At 29.8% G+C, this 24878-nt stretch overlaps 2 protein-coding genes across 3 annotated transcripts in view; one reads left to right on the forward strand and one right to left on the reverse strand.

The window, feature by feature from the left end:
- Positions 1–24878, forward strand: part of LOC119689777 — a 58416-nt gene that overhangs the window by 17924 nt on the left and 15614 nt on the right. The gene's annotated exons all lie outside the window — the stretch shown is intronic.
- Positions 23175–24730, reverse strand: LOC119689778. Of its 2 annotated transcripts, XR_005253482.1 has the most exons (5): positions 24443–24730; positions 24197–24369; positions 23976–24127; positions 23775–23895; positions 23175–23723 (listed from the first exon to the last, which is right to left on the reverse strand). XR_005253482.1 is itself a non-coding variant. In XM_038104680.1 (4 exons), exons 1-3 carry the CDS (start codon positions 24633–24635, stop codon positions 24113–24115), a joined length of 381 nt encoding a protein of 126 aa, XP_037960608.1. In that variant the 5' UTR covers positions 24636–24730; the 3' UTR covers positions 23839–23868; positions 23976–24112. The 2 variants fall into 2 exon arrangements, 1 of the variants encoding a protein (XP_037960608.1); XM_038104680.1 differs by lacking the exon at positions 23175–23723 and having other exon boundaries at positions 23839–23868.

Raw genomic sequence — 24878 nt, forward strand, 5'->3', positions numbered from 1 at the left:
TGTCATTCATTCGCCGTAGTGTGCGTTTCAAACCGGGTTCTGCAGCCCAAATTGTAGCAGAGGTCAGTAGGTAGGTCTCACATCTTACCAAGGTGGAAGTTATAACTTGCATGAATTGCTTCATTGGTACCGGCGGAATAGAAGCAGACTATTCCAATGGAGCGTTGATTGAGGCTTAAATTAATATGAGTATTGAGAGCACCGTGATGTTGAGCCAATTAGACAGGAAATCACGTAATACAAAAGAGACATCTGTTCCAGATCAATGCTGGGTAGTCACAAAGAATGTGACTGCAAGTTTCGTCTAGTTCTAAGCAGAGTCGACAATCGACAATCTAACGCAGTCCATGTTGACCCGTTAAATATCCCACTAGTATAGTAATATAGTAAATTATTATATACAATACAATAAGAAGCAATCTAACCTCAGTAGCGATATTTAAATATAAGTATAATATCTTAATTATGTAAAAAAAATTAATTTCACGAATCTGAATTTAGATTTTATTAATGAAAAGATTTATGATTCCAATATTTCTGTTTTAATTCTTACACTACATAAGGCCTCCACAAAAGAATAGTATTGAAGTTTAACCATTGAAAATATAATTAATTAATTTGATTAATCTAAAGCTGGTTTATTATTTCGTTCTAATATAAACACAGTTTACATATTGGCAAATGGACACTGACTCTGAGCTTAAAATTTGGCAGGGTACGAGTTTTACATTTCATACTTGCAATCTCAAAAAACTATTTACGAACATTTTTTTTTCTTGAGCAGGTGAAAAGCATTAAAAATCATAGTATGAGACTTTAAACTAATAAAACCACCTCTTTGGAATGGATATGGAAGACTACAACCTCATATAGCGGATGCAACCCAATTCCAATAATCAAGACAGAGAGATTAGAGCAAGAAGCTTAATATCTAGCGGACTAGGTTCATCTAAGTCAAAAAGCATGGGCGTGAAGCAGGAAGATTGGGGGGTGATAAAGATGGGTGGGGTTATCGCGCAAGCGCGGGAGTGCTTGTGGTGGACTCTGTGACCGCGATCACGAAAGCCGCGATTGAAGGGAGAAATGATGAAAGGATCGAAGTCCCACTCATCGAAATAATGGGAAAGATGTAGGGGGCATGTGACGTTAGGCCTAGGCAAAGTCCGCAGAGAAGGTGCTGGTGGCTGCTTATTTACGAATAAATATATATAAAAAATAATAATAAGACCACTGAGGATGAGTATATACTCAAGCCATAGTAAAAAAAATAATAAAAATTTTATTGTTGTGATATAATACTATTCGAAACATTTGATTTCATATAAAATCTTTTAACATTATTCATTTTTTATGTAAAACTAAAATAATTTAAACTTACATCTGCAAGGAGTTGATTAACATCGACTCAACCCACTGAGTTTCTCTAAGCTCTATTTCCTAGGCCTCCCAAATCCCTTGCTCACTACTACGACCGGTTAACTCGATTTCCCCATTCCATTCCGTTGTGCAATCGCGAATATTGTAACCAGCTCTTAAACGGGGGAGGGTCCCTTTCTCTAGACAATACTCTCTACAGTTAACGCTCACTAAGTTTTCGCCTCTAGCTTACATAAATTTATAACTACATATGTTGAGCTCCTTTTACCTTTTTGTTGTCATCCACTTAAAAAAAAAAACAAATAAAACAGTACAATATGCTATCTATTATACACAGTACCACACTATCAGCAGAAAAAATGTCTCTGATCTGATTTAGTTTAATTTCTTTTGCTTGTTGAAAATCCTAAAATAGTTTCGCCGAATCCAAGCAGATGCTTGGAGACGTTTATTTTTTATGAAAGCAAAAATATTATTTTAAAAATCATTACATTAGTCGAAATTTTGTGCCCCTGCAATGGCCTTAATCCGTTCAAAGCAATTTCTTCTTCAAAATTTCTCATAACCTCCACATGAGAATATGGCGTGTAACCATATTCTCTTCTTATGATTGATTGTAATTGTTGCAGTAATTGCTTGAAGTTTTTAAGATATTACAAGTTTATAAACCTTTTAGGAAATTATTATAAAATTGTTATTATTCCAAAAGTACTTCTACGTTTCTTTATAAGTGCAAATAGACGGAAAATAACCTATTTTTCTTAAATTGACCAAACTTCTTTGGACGTCATATCAATTTCTTATACATGCTTTGATGTTTTTGTCATTGTTAATGTTGTGGCTTTTGTGGCTTTTATGGTTATATACTTATTGAGATTTTGTGCTGATGTTGCTGATATGTCATGTACAGCAGCCACAGCCATAACAACAACATTCCAAAAAAAAAAAGGAACGGTAACACTGTCAACATGTACGTCATTGCCATTACTACTGAAATTGTATTGGATTTCTCTAACAAAGTTACTTCCGATTTTCTGCAACGTTTTTGTCAAACAGCAATTCTCCTTAAAATGCAATTTTCAAGATGTCTGTCTTTTTCCTACTTAACTCCTTTTATGATTTTACTCCTTTTTTTATTAGTTGTTAGCTTTGATTTGATTTTAGGTTCCAGGTTGCTAACTAGCTTCCATCGTTGTCAGTTCGGTTTGGTTTGGTTTGATTTTTCCACAAGTTTGTTTATTATTTGGTGTCTCTTAAGTGGAAATTTGTCCACCAACGTGTGTGTGCATATAAGTATGTCTCTCTATGGATTTTCTAAAGTTTAGGTATTTGTACGTTTACAGGTATTTCATGCATCCATTTATTGTATCTGCTCCCTCAGTGGAGTTTGTAGTGTGTTTAAGAGCTCCAACGTTCAATGGCAGTTTTGCAGGTAATGCGCTACTTGACTAAAATGGTGTGTGAAATTTTATGCTCAGTATCTTCGTAGTACTGTGCAAGACAATCACATAACATTTTGCCATAGTCGTACTGTACCTAATATGAAACGATGTGGAAAAAAGTGCTGATGTTATCGTTTTACAAAATTCAAAAAGGATTACGGTTAAAGCTGATTTTTATTATATCGGTCGGTGCAGTACGAGAAACTCGAAATAAAATTAAATTAGCCTTGGTTTTGAAAATATTTCAATAGTGTCTACTATACCATAACTATCTCTACACAGATAGTTATATATATTTTCAATTAATTATTTATTATTTATATTTATAATTTATTTTTTTAATTATTTTCTTTCAAATAGTCAATGCTTTTATGGTCAATACATTGTTATATTATTTTAAGAAGTGCATTTATAATTTCAGGAAGTGGGAATTCATGAATCATATCTTCAAATACAAATAAATTTGAAACATGATTTCACTGAAAAAATGTATCATTACTTTATTTAAATATGAAAGTGAAATAATAAAGTCAATAATAAAACCAAGTATTTTAACTATAGAACAAAATTTTCATATAGATATAGATATTTTATAAATGAAATGATTAATTCAACAAAAAATATAATGAAAAAAAATTATGAAAACAAATACTAAAAGACTTGTCCTGATATTGAGCTTTACCGCATATCCTCCCAACGAGCAGTGTCTCGTAATAATTCACACTATCTAAGATGTATTTTGCACAGGATAGGTTGATTAGTAACCGTAATCTTTTCTTACCAATTTCTGGCCAAAAATTCTCAGTTTTAATGCAGTTGGTCACTGTTGACCATCTTCTCCTAAAGATACAGTGTACCCATTTACCCAATTTTATTCGATGTCGATAGAAAGCAAGTGGTATAACCACACTTTCTTTTCCTAGAAGTATTTGTGCAGTCGTGACATGCCTGGCTAGTTCATCTGCCTTATAGTTGTTTTGCATGTCTCTGTCTTCAGGAACCCAAATAATTTATATTCGAAAATATTCAGCCATCGCCATGACTGATGTAAGACAATTTAGTACTAACCTCGAGTTTATGGTCGATTAGTTTAAAGAATTTATAGCTATCATGTTATTAATACGAGGGCGGTTTGAAAATGGAAAAAAGTGAATTTCGTATGCTGATTAAGCATTACTGGCCAAAATCCACGAATTGGGATACAAACTGCTACCCCATCCAGAATATTCTCCAGATTTAGCCCCCTGCGACTATTTTCTGTTTCCAAACCTAAAGAAATGGCTGAGCGGTAAGAAATTTCAGTCGGATGAAGAAGTCATTACCGAAACAGAGGGCTTTGAGAAAACCTATTATTTGGAGGAAATAAGAAAATTATAAAAACGCTGGACTAAAAGTATCAAGTTAAAAGGTGATTATGTAGAAAAATAAAATGTTTATTTGCCGAAAAAAATTTGTTTTATTCAAAAAGTCACTGACTTATTAACTGACCTCATATATTCTATGTAAAAATGTGCCTTATTATTAGCTACCAGTGATATCAATTACTATATAAGTATACTTAAACCTTGATTAATATTCAGTAAAAAGTGTTTTAAAATAAACAGAGAAAGAGAACAAAATAATATTTTATTATAAGTAATAAATGTTAAAATAAAAACAAAAAAACTTATTCTTTAAAAAAAGTGAATTTTAAGAGTGTCAAGATTTTTTTGAAAATATGCATTAAAATATATTTATGTATTTTACACTCCTTATATGATAAATGCAATTATTTTGTTGTTGTTTTAAAATTTAGTGGTTTGGTTTAATAATTGAGTTTCCGCCTCTTGTCCTTAAAAATATAATTGAGAATTAAACATTGTTTCTAATATAAACAAGACACTTTCGGTGTTGGTGTTCGAGCCTTGAGAGTATCTTAAATTTATGAAAATCAAAGGTAAATTTTGTGCATTTTACAGCATTTTAAATATGCAAATCTGCAAAACATTTTACAATTTTATGTCGTTGTCAACAATTGAAATTAGGAATAAATTGTTTAGGAATATTTACATTTACGTACTTACACACAACGGCACATGCAATATACCCGCTTGAGTATCTACAACACAGACAGTGGGTAAATTGTCGAGTATAAATGCATTTATTTGGTTATTTGTAATGCAATTTCTCACAACACACATGAGTATCTGAAATTTATTTTTATTGCATTTAACAATTTAAAATAATTTTACTTCTACTTCTTTATAGAAGAAAACTTACATTTTCCATGAAAAATTAAATTGCAAGCTCCAAACTTAAGTGTATAATTTAGGTTTCTTATACATAATATTATAAAACTTATTTCATTAATTATTTTCATAATTAATTAACCAATAAAAAGTAAAAAAAAACTATTTAATATAGTGAACATAAGGAAACATAACCTACTCATGTTACATTCACAAAGAGAGAAGACACCTGCCCGAAAATTGAACCTAATTATAAAATAATTCCGCAATCAAATAGCGCGACGTCTGACATCTGAAACACATATTTTTAACAAAAGAAAATCTTCTAGGATCCAATACCGAAAAATGTTTTGGCTACTGAATAACAAATCTTCAGTATTTTCAAAAAATAAACTTATTTTATACAAAAGTGTGCTAAAACTAGTATGGACCTATGGCATTCAACTATGGGGAACAGCCTTAACATCCAACATAAAAATTCAAAGATTTCAGTCTAAAACTCTACGAGAAATGATAAACACTCCATGTTATGTAGCTAACATTCAAATCTATCGGCACCTTAAAATAATCCCATTAAAAGACGAAGTAAAAAAGGGACCATAGCTAGAAAATACCATGAACGAATACAAATTCATCCCAATAGTCTTGCTTCGAATTTGATGTCCTGAAAAGAAAAAAGCCGCTTCAGATATTATAATTAAATCTTCATTTAAAAGACTTAAATACTAATTTATCAAAAATTGTAAAATGTCACAGTGTTATGTGACAGAATATATATTGATTTTAAATTAAATAAAAAAAAAATAATAAAAATAATTCATAAGGAAAGTATGTATCCTTTTCCTGATTGGAAATAAATTTTAAAAAAAAATGTGCTTTCCCAATATACTCACAGAGCATCTTTATAGTAAAATCATTTTTACTAATTAATGAGAAAAATAGAAATAGTATCTATTATTTAGAAAAAAAGAAAATAAAAAAAAAATAGAAAATAGAATAATAAAGAAATAGAAATATAGAAATAGATAGAAATAGAAAAATATCTTACAGATATGGGTGATAGATGTAATACTTAAGCAACTCATGTTTTTCTTATTTAAGCATCAACGATAAGTTAATTCTACATCTATTTAATCAATTATAGCACGCTATAGCAAACAAAATCATAAGAGATAATGATTAGAAATTTTTTTCAATTTTACACATATATAGTTGAATTGGAAAGAAGTCGAACTTCCTCAAATCGCTAGAAAGTATTTTTGCTTTTACATAAGGAAAGAGCTTTGTGTGTTATGAACAGTCTTCGAATCTGAATTTAGCAATCCTGTGATGCTGGTGCGAAAGCGTGATGAAACACCAAGGCTACACACCGATTATAGAAAAATCAACAAAGTTATATTTAAAGATAGATTTCTATTGTCACTTATTCAATATCAGTAAGACGGATTTTCCACGGATACCGAACGAAAATACTGCAGTTAGGAGCTTTAAATTCTAGCTGTTATCGAAGAAACTAAGAAATTCGTATATAATTACTAGGGATAAATTTTTAAATTGTGACGAACTATGACTCTGTCACTAAAGCGCTTAAAAAAAAGATCTCTATGGGTACTCCTGTTGCAAAAATATAATTACGAGGTTGAGTATCGATAAGCTGCTTTATTCATAGAAGATGACTTGCTAAGGAGTGTCCGAAAATATCGAATGCAAGACGAGGACTCAAATACAGTTTGGGAAATGCTTGAAAATGAAATGCCGTATAAAAACTTTCTCTTGAAACGAATCGTGTTATTCAAGGGTAGGGACGGGATTGCATTATTATTATTATTATTACAATTATTATAATTATTATTATTATTATAATTATTATTGTTATTATAATATTATTATTTGTAATACAATATAATATAATTTATAATTTAAAAAAACAACATATTGGTCAAAAAACCTTATTATTAATTTTTATATATATTCTTTTAAATCGCTGACAACTTTTTAGTTTATAAAACAAATTTAAGTATAAAATATAGAATTTATATAAAGCAGATGAATAATACTCACACACTTGGTAATAGTACTTCTGTTTATATATGGAAATATCTTCATACAATTTTCTATATATTTAGTCTTGCTTACATCCTCAGCCATCCAAGAAGAAATTTTTCCAGACTAAATCTCGTAAGCATAACTTTTGGTGAAAGTGCAAAAATCAAAGCCAAACTTATGCCAAGTGGCGGATACGAGACAACTGAAACAACAGATTTTATTGAATTTTGGTTTTGTTGTGGCTTAAGTGCCACAAGCTCACACTCAGATACAGACTAGCCCACGCATATCCCTGCTCACGTATTCATTTACGCCATAACTCTCATACGTGCATCAACGCAAACGTTGGAAATATGAATAACGTGCATTTGGTAGGAAGATTGTATCTTACAAATGTTGTATGTCAGAAAGATAGAAAAAAATTGATATTGAATCATAAAAAAAAACAATAAACTTGGTATACGCTTATAGGCTCTGCAACGCACACACTCGCACATGTCTATCGAAGTCAACATGAAAGCCGGGAAAAATTCGCCAATAAGTCCCTATAGAAAATCGTAACTGTCACGCTACACATGCTGCATATACTGCATAGGTGTACGAGGCACATAGGTGTCTGCAGTTCGCGCGCTTATAGTGTTGACAATGCAACCAACTTTCAACTTCATTTTCAGATTTCGGATTTTGGATTTCGGATTTTACAATTTTGTGCTTTTGCGGAACTGTGGCCGCCGCTGCATGAAATCCCAAAACTTTCAGTTCCGCTCCATTGACAATCTATTTACCTGTAGAATATTTGCAAGTTATAAAAACTGAAGTTAAGCCCCTGAAGATGATTTGGAGTTAGTGATGGTATGGATGTGGGAGAATATGTCGCACAAAAGTACACACCTCACTTTGCTGCGCTGTGCATTCTGCCTTGTAACTTAACTGACAGTCCCACTTTCTGTCTAAATTGGTATGTAAAATTGACGTTTTATTATTCTAATTCTTATTAGTATAGATATAATGCTTGAAACATGTTTCAAAATATTCAGCACTATCTTATGCAATCATTATTACGTACATATGGTAATCATTTTTTAAATATTATTTTTAATTAATATATTTTATCTATTGCAGTTCATACATAAATAATGTTTATCTGCAAAATGTTCATGAAAAGCATACTTGAGCTACCTTTAGAAACATATTTCAATGCATTCGTTTATTACAAACATTTAGTGAATTCAATGCTAAAAGCTCAAAGAAAATTCCATTAATTGGAATTCAAAACTCAATGGTTGCCTGAGTAATCATGATTATCTATGAACTCCTAAGTGTACATTTGGGTATGCAAAAAGAAACAGGAAATGTTCACATCACTAAAGTAGTAGTACCAGAACGAAAGGATTAGCAACATGAAGGATGGACACAAAGCACGACATTTGGACGTAAATATGATATGGCAAGTCAACTACGGATAGCATTGTTTATTGTTGTTTCAGTTGGATTTGCTAATGTCATTTGCAGGAGGTAATACAGTTGGCATTGCAAGCATAGATCAAAAATAAAAAGCACAATTCCAAAGTGCTGTCAACGTCAATGGAAACGGCTTAGCGTTTGTCTCACATGTGTAGTTTGTATTGGAAAACCAATAACCTAATAGCTTTTTGAGGACCAAATTCAAAAATGTTGAATGCAGAATAAAGCATATGGTATTTGGATTAAAGGAAAATAAATGGAAAAATACCCATAACAAACAACATAGTAGAGCAAGTTGAATTAATTGTTAAAATAAGCAATATAAACAATTTCAATTCTACTAAATGCTTTAAATGCAATACTAAAAATTGTTTAATATCTAAAAAATGTCTTAATATTTTAAAATAATTCACAACAACTAAATCATAAATTAAAAATTATCTTGACACTGCAACGTACGCATACGATTTTACCAAAAAAAAATTTGCTATCGCAAAATTTTAATTTTTTCGATTTCAGAGTACTTAAGAGTATTTAATTTCCTCTTTTGAGTTTCGTATAGGAACCCTCATACATTAAATTAGCAACTGCAGAGAAAATTATTCGTCCGAGTACACAGTTACTAAGCTTTTACAGTAACTAAATGAACTGTGTTGGGCTTTGAAAAATTACTCAATCATTAATTTCACTAAAATTTCAAGAATTTGAATTATTCAGATTTAAATAAATTTTTGGGGTAGCAAATAATTTTTTAACCCAGCAAACGATCTAGCTTCTCAGCCAATCTCCAATCTTCAGCACCTTCAAAGTGAGACAGTTCATAAGCAACGAAAGGGCGTAAACTGGGCAATGCGAGTCGCACTCGCGGATTGCAACAGATGAAGATGATGGGGGTCATGCATGCATATAGTCTAAATATGACGGATGTTCTCCATGTTAGAGGCGGTCATAATATGTTAAGCTGGGCTCGTCTGTACTCCAATAGAGCGGCTGCAAACTACGTCTGCTCTTCATGTTAGAAACGATGGAAATTAAAACGGATCCTTGAACTAATAACTCATAGAATAAATTGCTCAAACGACTTAAAAACCAGTATCAAAAATATGAAGGTGTGAAATTCACTTTATTATACAAACCTAATTAATTAACTAATTATAATTAGTGCTGAAGGTGTAACGCCAAAAAGTTTATTGTCGCATATTCGAAGACTTGAATTAAACCAGCGAATTATTGATGACATCCAGAAAAGTGTTATAATTGATTCCCGTCATATTACTCGGAAATTTTTAAATATTAATTAATTTGAAATCAATCAAATCAAATACTAGTTAAAATAGTTTAAATAAATATATAGATGATGTGTTATATTTTGTACTGGCTTAGGCCACCAAAACTTACCAAAAAACCCATTAAGGAGAATTAAATAAAAATAAAAATAATAATAATAATAATATAATAATAATATATAATTGTTAACTTTTAATTTTTATAATATTATTTAATTCTAATGGGTATTTTTATATAATTACGCGTGATTATATTACATATAGCATTCAAACTCATTAGAACGTAAATGTGCCATTAATTTTACAAAGACTTTGTTTCATTGATGTGTTTTCACTCCGTTTTCTTAACAGAATTGCATGTAAGCTTCATAATTCACTTTTAATGTGAACAAAAACAAAAAAAAAATAAACACACACCTACCTGTGTGATAGTGTGGATGTGTGGCTTGTTAGGAGATTACAAGATGGCAACTCATTTAAAAAACACTAACTTACATGTGTGAGTAAATGAACAGGGACATATACAGATTTATTTAACACACATACGCTCGTTCACAATCAAGCAACTATCCTTAAGCTGTACATCCTGTCAACCTAATGACAACACGTTAGTTAGCTGGTTAGCACAGTGTATCTGTGATGGTTCTTAGCTATTTTAACGAGTATTTCAACTTGCACGGATAAAAAGAAATCCTTGAAATCCTTCAACCAACCAAACGACCATTAAAATAAAATTAATTTTTTTCACAATTTTTCCATTTCATGTTCCTTTTTGCGTTTCTCCGAAAGCTGCTACAAGCGGCAGTTTGAAATTACAAAAAGATTGACTTTTAAAAGGATAAAAGATAATCTTTTTCGAATTTGTTAAAGAAAAGTACAGGCAAGTAATACCGAAATAAGAGTGGAAAAAAAATTAAATATCCAAGCCTTAACAGTATAATGCAGAAGAATACAAAAAAAGAAAATAAAAGAAAATAAAATGAAATAAAATAAATGAAGAGACAATATAAAAAAAAATTAAACTCAAATATGGAAAACGTTGCCATATTGAAAAATCAGTCCTTCTGTACTGGGCCAACGATGCACGAGTATTTGTTTGTTTGTGTGTGTGTGTGTGTGTGTGTGTGTGTGTGTGTGCAATTGAGCTCGAGTTTGGAAATTGTATTTGCGGTACAAAAACGGAATCACATTTTCGGAAAGTACACAATACTCTTTTGTGTAAACTAATTTTTTTCCTTAAATTTTAATCATTAAAGTAAATAACGGAATTCAATTTGAAATCTTTTAATTTTTTAATTAAAAGAATCTGAAGCACAAGGCTAGAATAGCATAGCAAAGCTTTATTAAAGAAAAAATTGGTAAATATAGAAGTGCTTACTGCAAACTGAAATGAAGGTTGTTCCCTTACGATATCCAAAAATGTTTTCTTTTCTTACTTGCATTGAAAGATATTAATTAAAATCAGAATATTCCATTTTTGTACTTATGATTACAATTTAATCCTTGTTAAGGAAATTTTAAAAGTCGTTAGATAACGTAATATATATATAAAACCACCGGTAGTCTGCTGTTAGTTCCTATATAATAATATCACACGCAAGTAATATTTATTCTCTACTTTCAGTATATAATAGCTTTAGTTAAGGAAAACGATTAGGTAGGTCGGTACGTTAGAGTGCCCACTTTGGGTCCATTGTTGATGGTCCATTGTTATACCACAGGAATAGCACTGGTACGTACGTAGATTTAAATCAGTATACAGCTAATGTCACAAAAGGTAACGACTGCCCCATTAGGTGAAGGAAAACTAACCTGACAGAATGACAGGTCAGTGAGATTGGTTTAAAAAATGGGATCCAATGATTTTTAATCTTCTTTTAGCTAAAGAAGAATGCCATTGACACATGAGATGGAGCACGGTCTCCTTCACAACCTCAACAAAAATCATTATAGGCTCGCATAGCATGCACCCAGTCTCATAGCATGCCTTTCACCTTAGTTGCAATAGCTGACTAGTTCGTTTCTTATCTAAGTTAGACCAAGTCAACCTAAATATCTGACAATGACGTTCATTGGCCCAGTATTGCTTGGCTATGCTCTGGCATTTAATTTTCAGTTTAACTGTAGCAAATGAAACGCGTAGGGAAACGATTAAAGTTATTATATTTTGAAAGCTTGAATCGCATCTCAAGTCATATGGTAAGTTAGAGTTTATTTTGTAATTATAAATCCAAACCTGTTTTTATAAGTTTTATATATATATTTATATAAATAAAATAGGTTATAATTTTAGAGCTTTATTTTGAAAAGCGAGTACATAAGATTTCTTAGTTGATTTTTTTAAAATTAATAACGGTTATTTATAATAACTTAAACATTTAAATATGGTATATACATTTTGCGATAATATGATAAATATTATCATACATGATAATTGTCTGTATGAGAGATGAGTGAACATTTTTGATATTGAATATATTTAAAATAACTTTACTTGAAGAAAAATATTCAGTCAAAAAACTCCCATGTCTAAGAAACGTTCGAAAAACGTATGTCTAAAAGCGTATCTCTCCTTACTTTTATCTCTACTCAATTTTCTAATTTTTCTAATGCCAATGCATTTAAAATAAATTTATGATTTATGCTAATCACTACAGATAAAGTATCTCTGAAATATTGGAAGTTTTTGACTATATCTTTTCAGCGTAGACTTACTTTAAAATCCTACATTTTATTCTTATTGCAAATGGCTTCCAGCGAAGAACAGTGTATGTAGCGTGTAGAATAAGTATTAAGGGATGCATCTCCTAATCGTTCCGCATCAGCCCAATTGACAATAGAATCTATAGATAATAGATTAATAAAAAAAAACTGTTAATAAAGTATTTTTTAATATATAAAGACCCTTCATAATACAATTCTGGTTACACCGCCACGACTGGCAAACTAAAAGCCATAACGATCGATAACTACAAATAATGTTTGTAGACACTATTTTTGTAAACACTATTTTTAAGAAATTAGAAGAAAAGTCAATAAATAATATATATTAACTTAAAAAACTATATATAAATTAAATAATAAATATTTTTCATTTTTTGATTAGGCTTATCGGATCTAATTATGTATTTCGCTATAGAGTAGAAAAAGTCGCTAAGAGTATTTCAAGTTCGGGAAATCATAATCATAATCAATAATAATTCCCAAATAACTACACATTCATAAAATGTTAGTATTATGAACTATTATATATTGTATTTGAAGGTTTTAAACATCTTTTATTTATCTCCAATCATCTATATCATCTTATAAACCTGTAGGTGAATATATAATTTTTAAAAAATCTTTTATCAACTTTATTTAAGTCCATCGGAGTTTCGATAGCACACGGAGTTAATATTGATTCTTTCTCAAATAGTTTTCTGTTACAGGAAAAATAGTTTACTTAAAAAAATTTTATTTTATATTATTTTAAAAGTTTTTAAAAATCTTTTGTGCACCGCCACAGTTGGACGAACTGCTCAATACTGCCCAACAAACATGGCAGAGCGGATTCTTTGCCAACAGTTGCGGTTAAAAAGTTTCCACTTTTCTTCATAAAATGGGAAAAGTTTAAACGACGTTGCAGTTTGCAACTCCGCTTTCTGCTTTCAGCTGCTCATACGTTCATAGGACGGGTATCGAATGCTTTGCGAAACTCGAACCTATGGAAAGAATATATTTTCATTTTCATATCAAATCTAAACTCAAAAGTAAAATTGAGAGGAGAATAACTGAAGTAAAATTGTTTAAAAACCAGCGCCACCAAAGATGATGGCTGCCAATACAACAAAGACGACATTTTTGCCGGTTGCAGTAGCAGATTTGGTTAGGGGCTGACTGATGCGGTCTTAGCGCTGCATTCCCAACGCAAATAGCTGTTAGGAGGATAGCAGCTGGAGCTATCGGAATATTTCAAAAAAGCTGTTAAAAATATAAAAAACTAAAAATTTGAAAAGTTCATTTTGGGATTGACTTTGCGCGATTTTGCGAAAACAAAGTTTTCATATTTTCAGCTCGTTTTGTTTAAGTCTCAATGGACTTTTCAATGAAACACTTTTTCTGAGTTGAATACGAAATTTCATGTGAAAATAATTTCTTAACTTAAAAAATCAAAACATAAATGATTCAATGAGCGAATAATGTACGACATTTAACTACTAGATGTATATCTAATCGAAAACGATTAAATTTTACGAAATAGATCGGATTGAAGATAGAATAGAATTAAATGAGGCAAATGGGATTAAATCTAATTAAATCAAAAAAATTTAATCAAAATTGGCAAACAGGTGGCAACGCCTACAAAAAACCAATTATATTGTGTGTATACGGCATGTTTTAAACGACAACTGTAAAAGTTTTGACTTCATCAGATATTTGGTTAGCTTTTTGTAAATAATTGATATAGAGCACCTTGGTGATTTTTTATAAAATTCCTCCATTTCAAAAGAATGCACAATGATGCAATCAAATTGGAAATGGTTTCTTTTTACGGCAACCTTGCACTATCGTTAATAACAATAGAATATTGCAAAACTGAATTTAAACGTGGTTGTACGGGTCTTTTTGGTGCAGAGCATCCAGGTCGTCTAAAAGAAGACACAACTGGAAAAATCATTAAAAAAAATTATGATATTGTGTTGGATGATCCTAAAAATAAATTGCATGAGTTAGCAAAGATTATAAACATATCATATGAATGTGTATCGAATATTTTACATAATTATTTGGGTATGAAAAAGCTGTCGGCAAGATTAGTACCACATACGCGCACAATGACCAAAAACGACAACAACTTCATTATTGAAAACATTGTGTGGAAATGTTTATATACAATCTAGCTGGCTTGCTGATTGTAAGCGTCGAGTAATGACAATTTATGTAATACGGATCTATTACCTTACACATAAGAAAAAACAACAAGTCCGTGATAAAGAGAAAGGATAGAGTCCGGTAGTAGTGCTTCCAAATGACCTCGAACTCAACAATCGACTGGAAATGTTTTGACTTTCGTCTTTTAGGACTTAAGTGGAATAATTTTCATAAACTATTTGGAAAAAGGAAAAACAATAACAACTATTGCATATTACTGGACCGATTGAATAAGGAATTGCGGTACGAACTCATTCGTGCTACTTCATCCACCGTATTCTTCAGATTTGGTGCCCAGTAATTATTATCTGTTTCCAAACTTGAAAAGATATCAGAGAGATTTACATTAAATGATGAAGGGGAATGGGAAACTGACGTATTTTTTGAAGAACTTGATAAATCGTATTATTTAAAAGATATTCAAATATTGAAAGATCGTTATACTCGGTATATCGAACTAAAATGTAACTATATTAAAGCATAAAATATAATTTTCCAAAAATCGTTGGACTCGGTGTGTCGAACTAAAAGGGAACTACATTGAAGCATAAAATAAAATTTTCCAAAAAAAAATTTTTTTCTTATTTAAACCGTGTATTTATGAATCCACAGAGTATTTGAAAAAAGATTTTAACTCAATTTTATAAATCATTTCATAGATCAATAAACAATATATTCAATATATTAGAATTATATTGAAGAAACTGAAGTTAAATAAATCACTAAACTAAAGATAACTGCTGAGTCGATTACTTTCCATGGATAAGTTATAAATCTAATGAAATAAGTAAGAAATATGGGCACGGTGAACTAATTAATCTTAACGAAAGCACCTACAACTTGGTTCAGTTTCTATTTATATAACTTAAATAATTTTACATAAATTGGAAAAACAATATAGTTTCTCAGTTTAAAGTCAAGACTTAACGAAACAAAATATTTTTAATAAAAAATTTTTAATTTTGGTAAAGATGGGGTAAAATGCTTTTTAAACGATCCAACCAACCGTCGTTGGAATGGTGTACCTGACTTTCTAACACATTAATATGTTTACAGAAAAAAACACCTGTTCTTCGAAGAGGCTTGTCTCCACTGAAACCGCTTTCGCATATCTTCGGGCACAATCTCTTTTATATTGGTGTGTTGGGACTGATTTTTAATCTGCGTTCAAACCTTCACTTATCATCAGTGGTCTTTGGAATTTTTACTCATATTTAATCAAATATTTACTACTGAACAACAGAAAAGTGTCTTATCATAACCAAAGCTTTATTGAAACTTCTAACTTGTTCTCATTCTGAAATTTTAATTAATACTGAAAACAGGAACAATTGCAGATGATAGTTTTTATAACACGACCCTGAGATGTATCAAGTTCACATCAAGTTAGTTTTGAATTTCAAAATAATATAATATAGCAATTTTTTTCTTTAATGTAAATGTACTAAACCAGAAACTACAGAGCAGCAATATTTTTATTTTTTTAACACGTTTTATAATATATATCCGAACCATTTTCTGCAACACAATGTCAGAATCAGAAGATGTGAACACTGAAGTTGAAAGTGGCGATAGTCCAGTAGACTTGAGGAGTCGTCTATTACAAAAAGCACAAAAATTGCATCAAAATGAAAATTATGATGAACTATCAGAACTTTTGATATTTGCAGCGAAAATAGTTCCAGAATTCTCTTCTGTCGAACATAAATTGCTGATTTACACTAACAAAAAATTAGCACAGGATCAAGTTTGCTCTTGGCGTTTCTTGAATTCCGCTAATTTTCAAAACAGGCTAGGCACTAAACCGGAAGTTTTGAATATCAAAAAATTAATCCGAAACAGATTGCGTACATTATGTAGGGAAGTCTTCGAGGTCATACAGGATTACATATTCTGCAAAGCTGTCAATCGTAAAAACCGCTTTCGTTATTATGAGCTTAAAGGAGATTTGAGTCGTTACCTTGCAGAAGTTGAAGATGGTCCCATTGGTCAGAATATTGCCTTCGAATCATTGCAAGCATATGAAGCAGCCATCAATATATTGGCAAATGCGTTACCAAAAGACCATTCGCTAGTAAAGGACCTTCCTCAACGATTTGAGAAATTTCTTTCGAATTGTGAACATTTTCCAAATGAAACCTGTTTGGAATCAAAAAATTTATTAGACAGAATACGCATTGAAGTCAAATACGTGGTTAGGAAAAATACTAAAGCATGTCAAACTGATGCCAAGTTAATGGTTGTTAATGAGGTCCCTATTCACCTTACGGTCTCGAAAGAGAAACATACTCAAACTTAACGAAAAATAAGAAGACACGTGTTTAGGTATGGCTGTTACTTTTCGATTTGCTATTTCAATGAGTAATTTAAGGGAATTTTCGCTAGCATTTGATCATCATTTATTATATACAGAGATTTTTATTTTTGTTACGGTGTTCAATTTTTAAAATAATCATATTTGACTTATATGCAAATATTTCCTTCAACTTGGTTTTATTTCTTGGTTTTTTAGAGATAAGTACAACCATTCTGAGGTTCAATAACACGATATTAATAAGCCTCTACTATTGGTAGGCCTCTATCTTTTGTATATTTTTTGATCGGATCAATCTTAAGGTCCCTGAGTGTGTCATTCGTCCTAATGTACCATAATACCTTGAAAAGTCTTCTCAAAGTCTGGCTATGTGCAATTTCTGGCTGGTGAGTAGTAGTGTTTGCGACCTACCCATCCATATAGAAGTGACGATCGAATAATTTGGTTATATAACAGCTTCCTGTTCATACCATTGAGATATACGAGCATAAAAAAAAAACATTATGGATTAAAAAAACCAGGTCGAGAAACAAATTCAAAATTTAATTTGTCCAAACTTTTTTTACATATTCACATCTCTTACTAAACTTCTTATTTATTTTATTATAATATTTTAATATTCTAGAGCAATTCAAGAACTTGACTTAGGCAAATGTTTTACGGTCAATTGATGTGTGCTTTTTGCCAAGTTGGAATTGATTTCACAATTCTGATTTAGCATTCTTTTGCAAAGTTTTTTTGAGGTCTTTAAACTTTTTAATTTCATTTAGGAAAAAGTTCGGCCAGCACAAGTGCATTTTTTAATGCTATTCCGTTACGAATGCCATACTTGTATACTCCATGTAGTATACAACACATTCACTCCAACTACCTAATTTTTATCTTCTTCTTTCATTTGATTTTTTTGCAATTTATTTAACTCAACATATGAGTGACTTGAGTGAAAACACTTTTAGTTGCTTTAAAAGTAGAACAAAATTGTCCTTTAAATAAAAGTTTGTGTTATAAAGGTTCATTCAATTGAAACTTTGGAAGTTCCATAATCAAATATGGTTTAGTTCGCAACTCACATGTAGTTCGAAAAATTGTTTCCACTTTAATTTTATTTAATATTCTTTTTACTCGATAAGAATTCTGTAATTTCGCATGAGGGAAACTATAATAAATTCAATTTATGCAATAATTTAAACTGAAAAAAAAAATAAAAAATTCTTTGTAATGTCATCATTAAATCAGAAGCCTTCGGCCTACGTTGCGTATGAGTAACATTAACACAATTTTCATTTTTTTTTTGTCCTGTCCTCACAATAAAATTTCCTTTCAAATATGTACGTTGTCACATTTCTTTGTGGAGAGCTCAGTTAAAGTTTATTTTTTTTTTCTTGTGGTTGCCTTACATGCACAACTTTTAATGTAAAATTTAAAAATATTTTTTATTTATTTATTACATTTTCTTGCTGCATTGAAATATAAACTGTTAGGGAAGTTTTTCAACAATAATAATTTATCATTTTATAACCGAAAAGAAAAGTTGCTTTTGCTTTTGCTTTTGTAATTACAATTAAATTAATCTTTGCAACATTTTCTCCCAAAAACTTTATAGAAAACCCTCATAAAATGTAATTTAAAGTTGCTTTTATATATTTTGTGCCCGATGGGAGCATAAACGTAACCATAAGTCGCATATGACCACTGCTGAAATTAACTTTGACTTTAAACTTTGGTTATGCGCACTCATGCAGCAGGAGACCGCAATTGTCGACATTACTTTCGAGATAATTTATCGTCAACATTTGCTTGTCATTATCACCAGCAATTTTGTTGCTTTCTCGACAATAAACTTAACAATTTAACGGCACTTTTGAAAATTTTATATAATACAAAATAATTTTACTTTATTTGTGCCAATTTTTTTTCTTTTTCTTTTTCTTTTTCTTTTTTGTTTTGTTAATATATCATGACCATCACATATACCATACGTTTAAAATGAAAGCAGGCATAGCAATATAACATATGTATTTATATAGGCGTAGCCCAAGGGAGGGACCCGGAACGCTGTTGCAACGCTCTATAAACATGTGCTAGAAATAATATTTTATTTCTTGATCAAGAGCGGATACATGGCGTAATAGCACTCCTCTTTGAAAAAAAAAATATATTTACAGAAAAGTTTATAAATCTATATTATAATAATAATATAAAAAAAAAATTATTTATACGGTTTACGGTACTTAATTTCGAACGATTGTTTTAGATATCTGGCAGAGATAGCCTTCACGTGTTACCATATCACCCAAGTACAAAATATATATTTAAAACCATATAATAACCATATAATAAATCAAATCCAATTATATTTAGTGCAGTATATAGTATATAGTAATAGTAAATAGTATACAGTATATAGTAATTGTATATAGTAATATAATAATTATTTTTTTTTTCTAATTTGCTTTAAAAAAATGCTATGGTTATGGTTCTAGAAAGTGAGAAGTTAGTTGAAACTAAAAAATTATGGGATTGAACAACGTTATACTTTAACTAAGTAGATAATTATGGTCAACTTTAGTTTGTTCACATGGGAGCTAATGTGTTAGTCCCATGACATATATAATGAATTTTAATACATAATACCTATAATGTAGTACTCGTGGCACTACATTTTCAGTAAAGGGTGCAACTTCAACAACATTTCTTAGGTAGACATTTCTGTTATTGTTTTCTCGTATTTGATAAAAATAAATATATGTTTCACTCAGTGTACACTGTTCTTCTTTCATCTTCGCAAAGTCGCAGGCCCCGCATCTACTAGATCTACTTAAGCACATTTCATGTACAATACTGCTAGGAGATGGTAGATGCCCGAGAGCTTTCACGAGTAGTTATCTATTTAATAGGTTTCTAGGTATCTATATATATTTATATCTATATTTCTATACATCTGTATATATATGTATCTATATATCTCTATAACTATATATCTATATGTCTACATATCTATATATATTTATGTATATATAACTATACATCTTAATATCTATATATATTTATACATCTATATATTTACAGATAGATAGTGAGGTTTGAAGTTAAGAGGTGTTGATTTGGTTTTTCCATTTTAGTCCGTGATTTATAATATTTCATCGCTTTCTTCATGTGAATGAAGTTTTGATGGCGTTGTTTAGATATTTTGTTAATAAGTTTTTCATAAATGGATTTGAAAGTTTTGTTCTTGGCAATCGATGTTTCACTTTCTTCTCAGTCAGGTGATGTAACAGTGACAGGGATGTAATATGCTTGTATTTTCTATATTTATAAATAAATATTTAAATCGCGTATTACTCGAGATATAAGGATGACTCATATATTTTATTTTTGTTATTTTTGTTAGTATATTATTATAGAAAAATTGTCTTATTTTTAAAAATTTACATTGCAAAACTTTAGTTGAGAGTTCCAAGTTATTTTTCGCACTATTATAAAACAAATTAAATTATTAATTATTAAAAGTATTAATTTTTAATTTATTTGAAGTAGCAATCTATTAAATTTAATCAAAATCTATAAAAAAATCAACTTCCTGAGAGAGGCAAGCATGTGTTCTTTCTGATCTATTCAAACTTAAAGACTACATCCACCGATAGTTGAAGCGTTGAAGCGGTGAAGCAAAAAACTGCAAGTTGTTGGGTGAACAGCATAAACTTTGTAACTGAAATTCACATTTTTCTGAGTAATTTACCAGCTGAAGGACTTCGTTCACAGGCATTTGCTGTATGTGTTTATAAGTGTTCAGAAAAATGCGACTCTTTATGTGTGGCTGTGCGAAGCAGATAAGTGTGTAAGTTAAATAGAAATTCTTGCAAAGTTATAAGAATCAAAAACTTTTCACATTAAAATATATTGCAATGGTCCACATGAATAATTTCTTTTTTTTCTACTTAAGTATGATATGCACAACGCATAAGCCTGCGCTTTCCATATTCAATGTGCGTATTACATGTTTTTAGCCAAACCAAAGGACAATGTCGTTTGAATGTCGTTATTTGGCCTAAATATTCTTAACTGCTGCTGCTTAAGTATTTATGTAAATATACGAAACAGTACAATGACAATATAGAGTGCGATTCCGATTCCGACACTACGAATAACCTCACACGCCATCTAGCGACAACTAATAAATGCAAATTTTACATTTTACACCAGTGGCAACAAGTTGATCCAAATAGTTGGAAAGTATTGGAGAACTAAGCTTCATCGATGTATAGGAAAGTGGAAAAAATGCCGTAAAATCAGTGACTCTATTAAAATACGTCAGAAAAAACGAAATAATGTCCAATTTAGATACAAGTAGGTGGTCTTTTAAGTCTTGCGTTTATGCAACACTAAGTATTGCCAGATGAATTGTTACAATTCAAATGTGTTCTTTATATCGGTTCTAAATTTAGTTTCTTATACCATATTATCTAAACGATATTAATTAAATTAAGTTAAAAATATTGAAACAAAATAATCAAGTTAACTTTGAGAAAGGTTAATTGTATAGATAAGATACAACAGTAAACCAGGTTGCATATGACCACTTATAATATTATGACTATTAACTATCAATTTTCGGCAATAATGTATGACCAATGAAGCTTATGAACACTTTTGCTGCAGTTATTTCTTCAAGCCCTTATATATATTATTGTATTATTATGAATATTGGTTTAAATACCAAAGGCTATTTGAGCTTCTCAAAAGCCTACTGTATAAGGTGCATTAATTATTGAAGAAAAAAGGATTTTGAATGAAATACATCTCCTCACAGTTTCGCTGGAAAACGAGTTTTTAATATATAAGAAAATTCTTTATTAAAATTCTTTAGAGCATAAGATCCATAATTGTTTGTCGATTGACTAAATTAAATTTCAACATTTATTTGACAACTTCTACAGATATTTTTTAAGATTACAGTGACTTCATTTATTGCAATATGCTTTTCATTAAAAAATAATTTTTTCTTATCCTCTTTGTATTAAAAATAAGGGTTTATATTTTTCAGGATTGGTTTTTTTTTTTTATTTAATATAGTTAATTTTTCTTATACGAGTTCTAGCTAAATTTTAAATTTATACTTTCTGTATGACTAAAATTATTATATATATATAGATAAAAATGTTTCGTTCAGTATTTTGTAAAAATATTTTGTTAATAATCCAAATAAATATTTGACTGTGAATTGCAAAGTTTTTCATTTCCAATTTGTCCCAAAAAAAAATATATATATTATATCCACTATATATTTGAATTCAAAAAGTTTGTAATTTTCCTCTTTCAATTTGTTCAATTTCAAAAATATTCATCAAATCCAAAATGTGTTTTGAATCAAAAAGTCAAGAATTTTCTGTTGCTAATTTGTCCCAATAAAAGAAATTTACATCAAATCTGAAACATATATGATTGCACAAAGAAAATAATTTTCCATTCTTAATTCATTTGATTAAACAAAAAATGTTCATCAAATCTAAAATGTATTTTGAATCAAAAAGTCAAGAATTTTCTCTTGCTAATTTGTCCCAATAAAAGAAATTTACATCAAATCTGGAATATATATGATTGCACAAAGAAAATAATTTTCCATTCTTAATTTATTTAATTAAAAAATATTTTCATCAAATCTAAAATGTGTTTTGAATCGAAAAGTCAAGAATTTTCTCTTGCTAATTTGTCCCAATAAAAGAAATTTACATCAAATCTGGAATATATATGATTGCACAAAGAAAATAATTTTCCATTCTTAATTTATTTAATTAAAAAATATTTTCATCAAATCCAAAATATATTTCGAACCAAAAAGTCAAGAATTTTCTCTTGCTAATTTGTCCCAATAAAAAAAAACTTACATTAAATCTGGAATATATTCGATTGCACGAAGTAAGTAGTTTTCTATTCTTAATTTATTTAATTAAAATAAAATTTCATCAAATCCAAAATGTATTTTGTACTAAAAAGTAAAGAATTTTCTTTTGCTAATTTGTCCCAATAAAAGAAAGTTTTATTAAATATGGAAGATATTCGATTGCACGAAGTAAATAGTTTTCTACTCTTAATTTATTTAATTAAAAAATATTTTCATCAAATCCAAAATGTATTTTGAATCGAAAAGTCAAGAATTTTCTGTTGCTAATTTGTCCCAATAAAAGAAATTTACATCAAATCTGAAACATATATGATTGCACAAAGAAAATAATTTTCCATTCTTAATTTATTTAATTAAACAAAAATGTTCATCAAATCCAAAATGTAGTTTGAACCAAAAAGTAAAGAATTTTCTTTTGCTAATTTGTCCCAATAAAAGAAAGTTTCATTAAATATGGAAGATATTCGATTGTATGAAGTAAATAGTTTTCCATTCTTAATTTATTTAATTAAAAAAAATGTTCATCAAATCCAAATTATGTTTGCCCACAAGAAGTAAATAGTTTTCCGTTTTTAGTTTGTCACAAATTAAGTCCGAAATACATTTGATTAGAGCCAATAAAAACTTTAATATTTCTAATTTAGTCCATCAAGAAATGTATGTCAAAGTTGAAGTGTATCATCTTCACAAAACAAATAATTTAATTGAATATATAGTATCTAATCTCCAATTATTTATACTTTAGAAGCCCTGCAATGGAAGATTTTATTTTAATTCTACTAATGCCACGAATGGACCTACCCACATATCCAAATATTCACATTTTTTTTTTTACAATAATATCCATTAATTCATATTGATTTTCAACTAAAAGAGCCTTTGTGGTGTTCTATTTCTGAAACGATTTGTTGGTGTATAGACTCTTTTAATCAAATATATAATATATATTTTTATCCATATTTATATTAATTCTTTAATTTGAATGCTTTATTATCAACTTACTTGTCATTCTCCGATATGAAATACAGAAGAGTTTCAGAAAGTCCCATGCATTTGTGTGAAATTCGGCGTTTAGTGTAAACTTGGGTTTATGCATATATAACTAAGGTATATATACATAATGAACCGGTTTCTTTTTATTATTGTGTGAGTAACTTAAATCGAAAAAAATTGTTTTTGAAAAGTTTTAATCAAAGAATAAAATAATTATTAACTAAACTTACGTTTATTTGGTTGTAATATTCTTCAGCTTCGCGCTCAAGGCGTTCGACGGTCTCAACGCGTTGCTCCACTCTTTCCATTACCATCCAAATAAATTCTATTGGCCGATATATGCTCTTAAATATCTTTGTGATTGGCTCTACGATAAACACCTTTAATGTCAAAATAGCCAACTCTGCGAAATAGGTAAATTATTATATATTATTACTTATTGCCTCATGTAGGTTCTATAAAAGCGAAGTTGCTACCTTTCAACGCACTAAAAAAGTACTTTTTAGGTTGGGTTAATTTTATAATTTCGGTTAAGCGTTCCTCTGTAAAGATCGGCCGACTTGCAGGAATAATCCTCAAACTTCCAGCATCACCAGATAGTTCCCTATGCATAGGAAAGGTTTGGCGATGTGGCTTCTCTTTAGTATCAATGTCACTCGCACCCCACATTCTATCAAATTGCTCAATTCAAAATTTGGTAAAAATGGTTCAAGATTACTTAAATTTTAGTCAGTCCAAAAAGCTGTTAAATTTTGTAATTCTTGAAACGGATATCGCATTTATCAACAAAATAAAAAATATTAACTGAAATAAAAATTTTATATCAATATTCTACAATATAAATTAATATAAGATTACTTTGTTTAAACAGAAAACATAATTTAAACATATACAGGGTGATCAAACCAGTAT

Source organism: Teleopsis dalmanni, chromosome X, assembly GCF_002237135.1.
Source record: "Teleopsis dalmanni isolate 2A chromosome X, ASM223713v2, whole genome shotgun sequence".
NCBI lineage: Eukaryota > Metazoa > Arthropoda > Insecta > Diptera > Diopsidae > Teleopsis > Teleopsis dalmanni.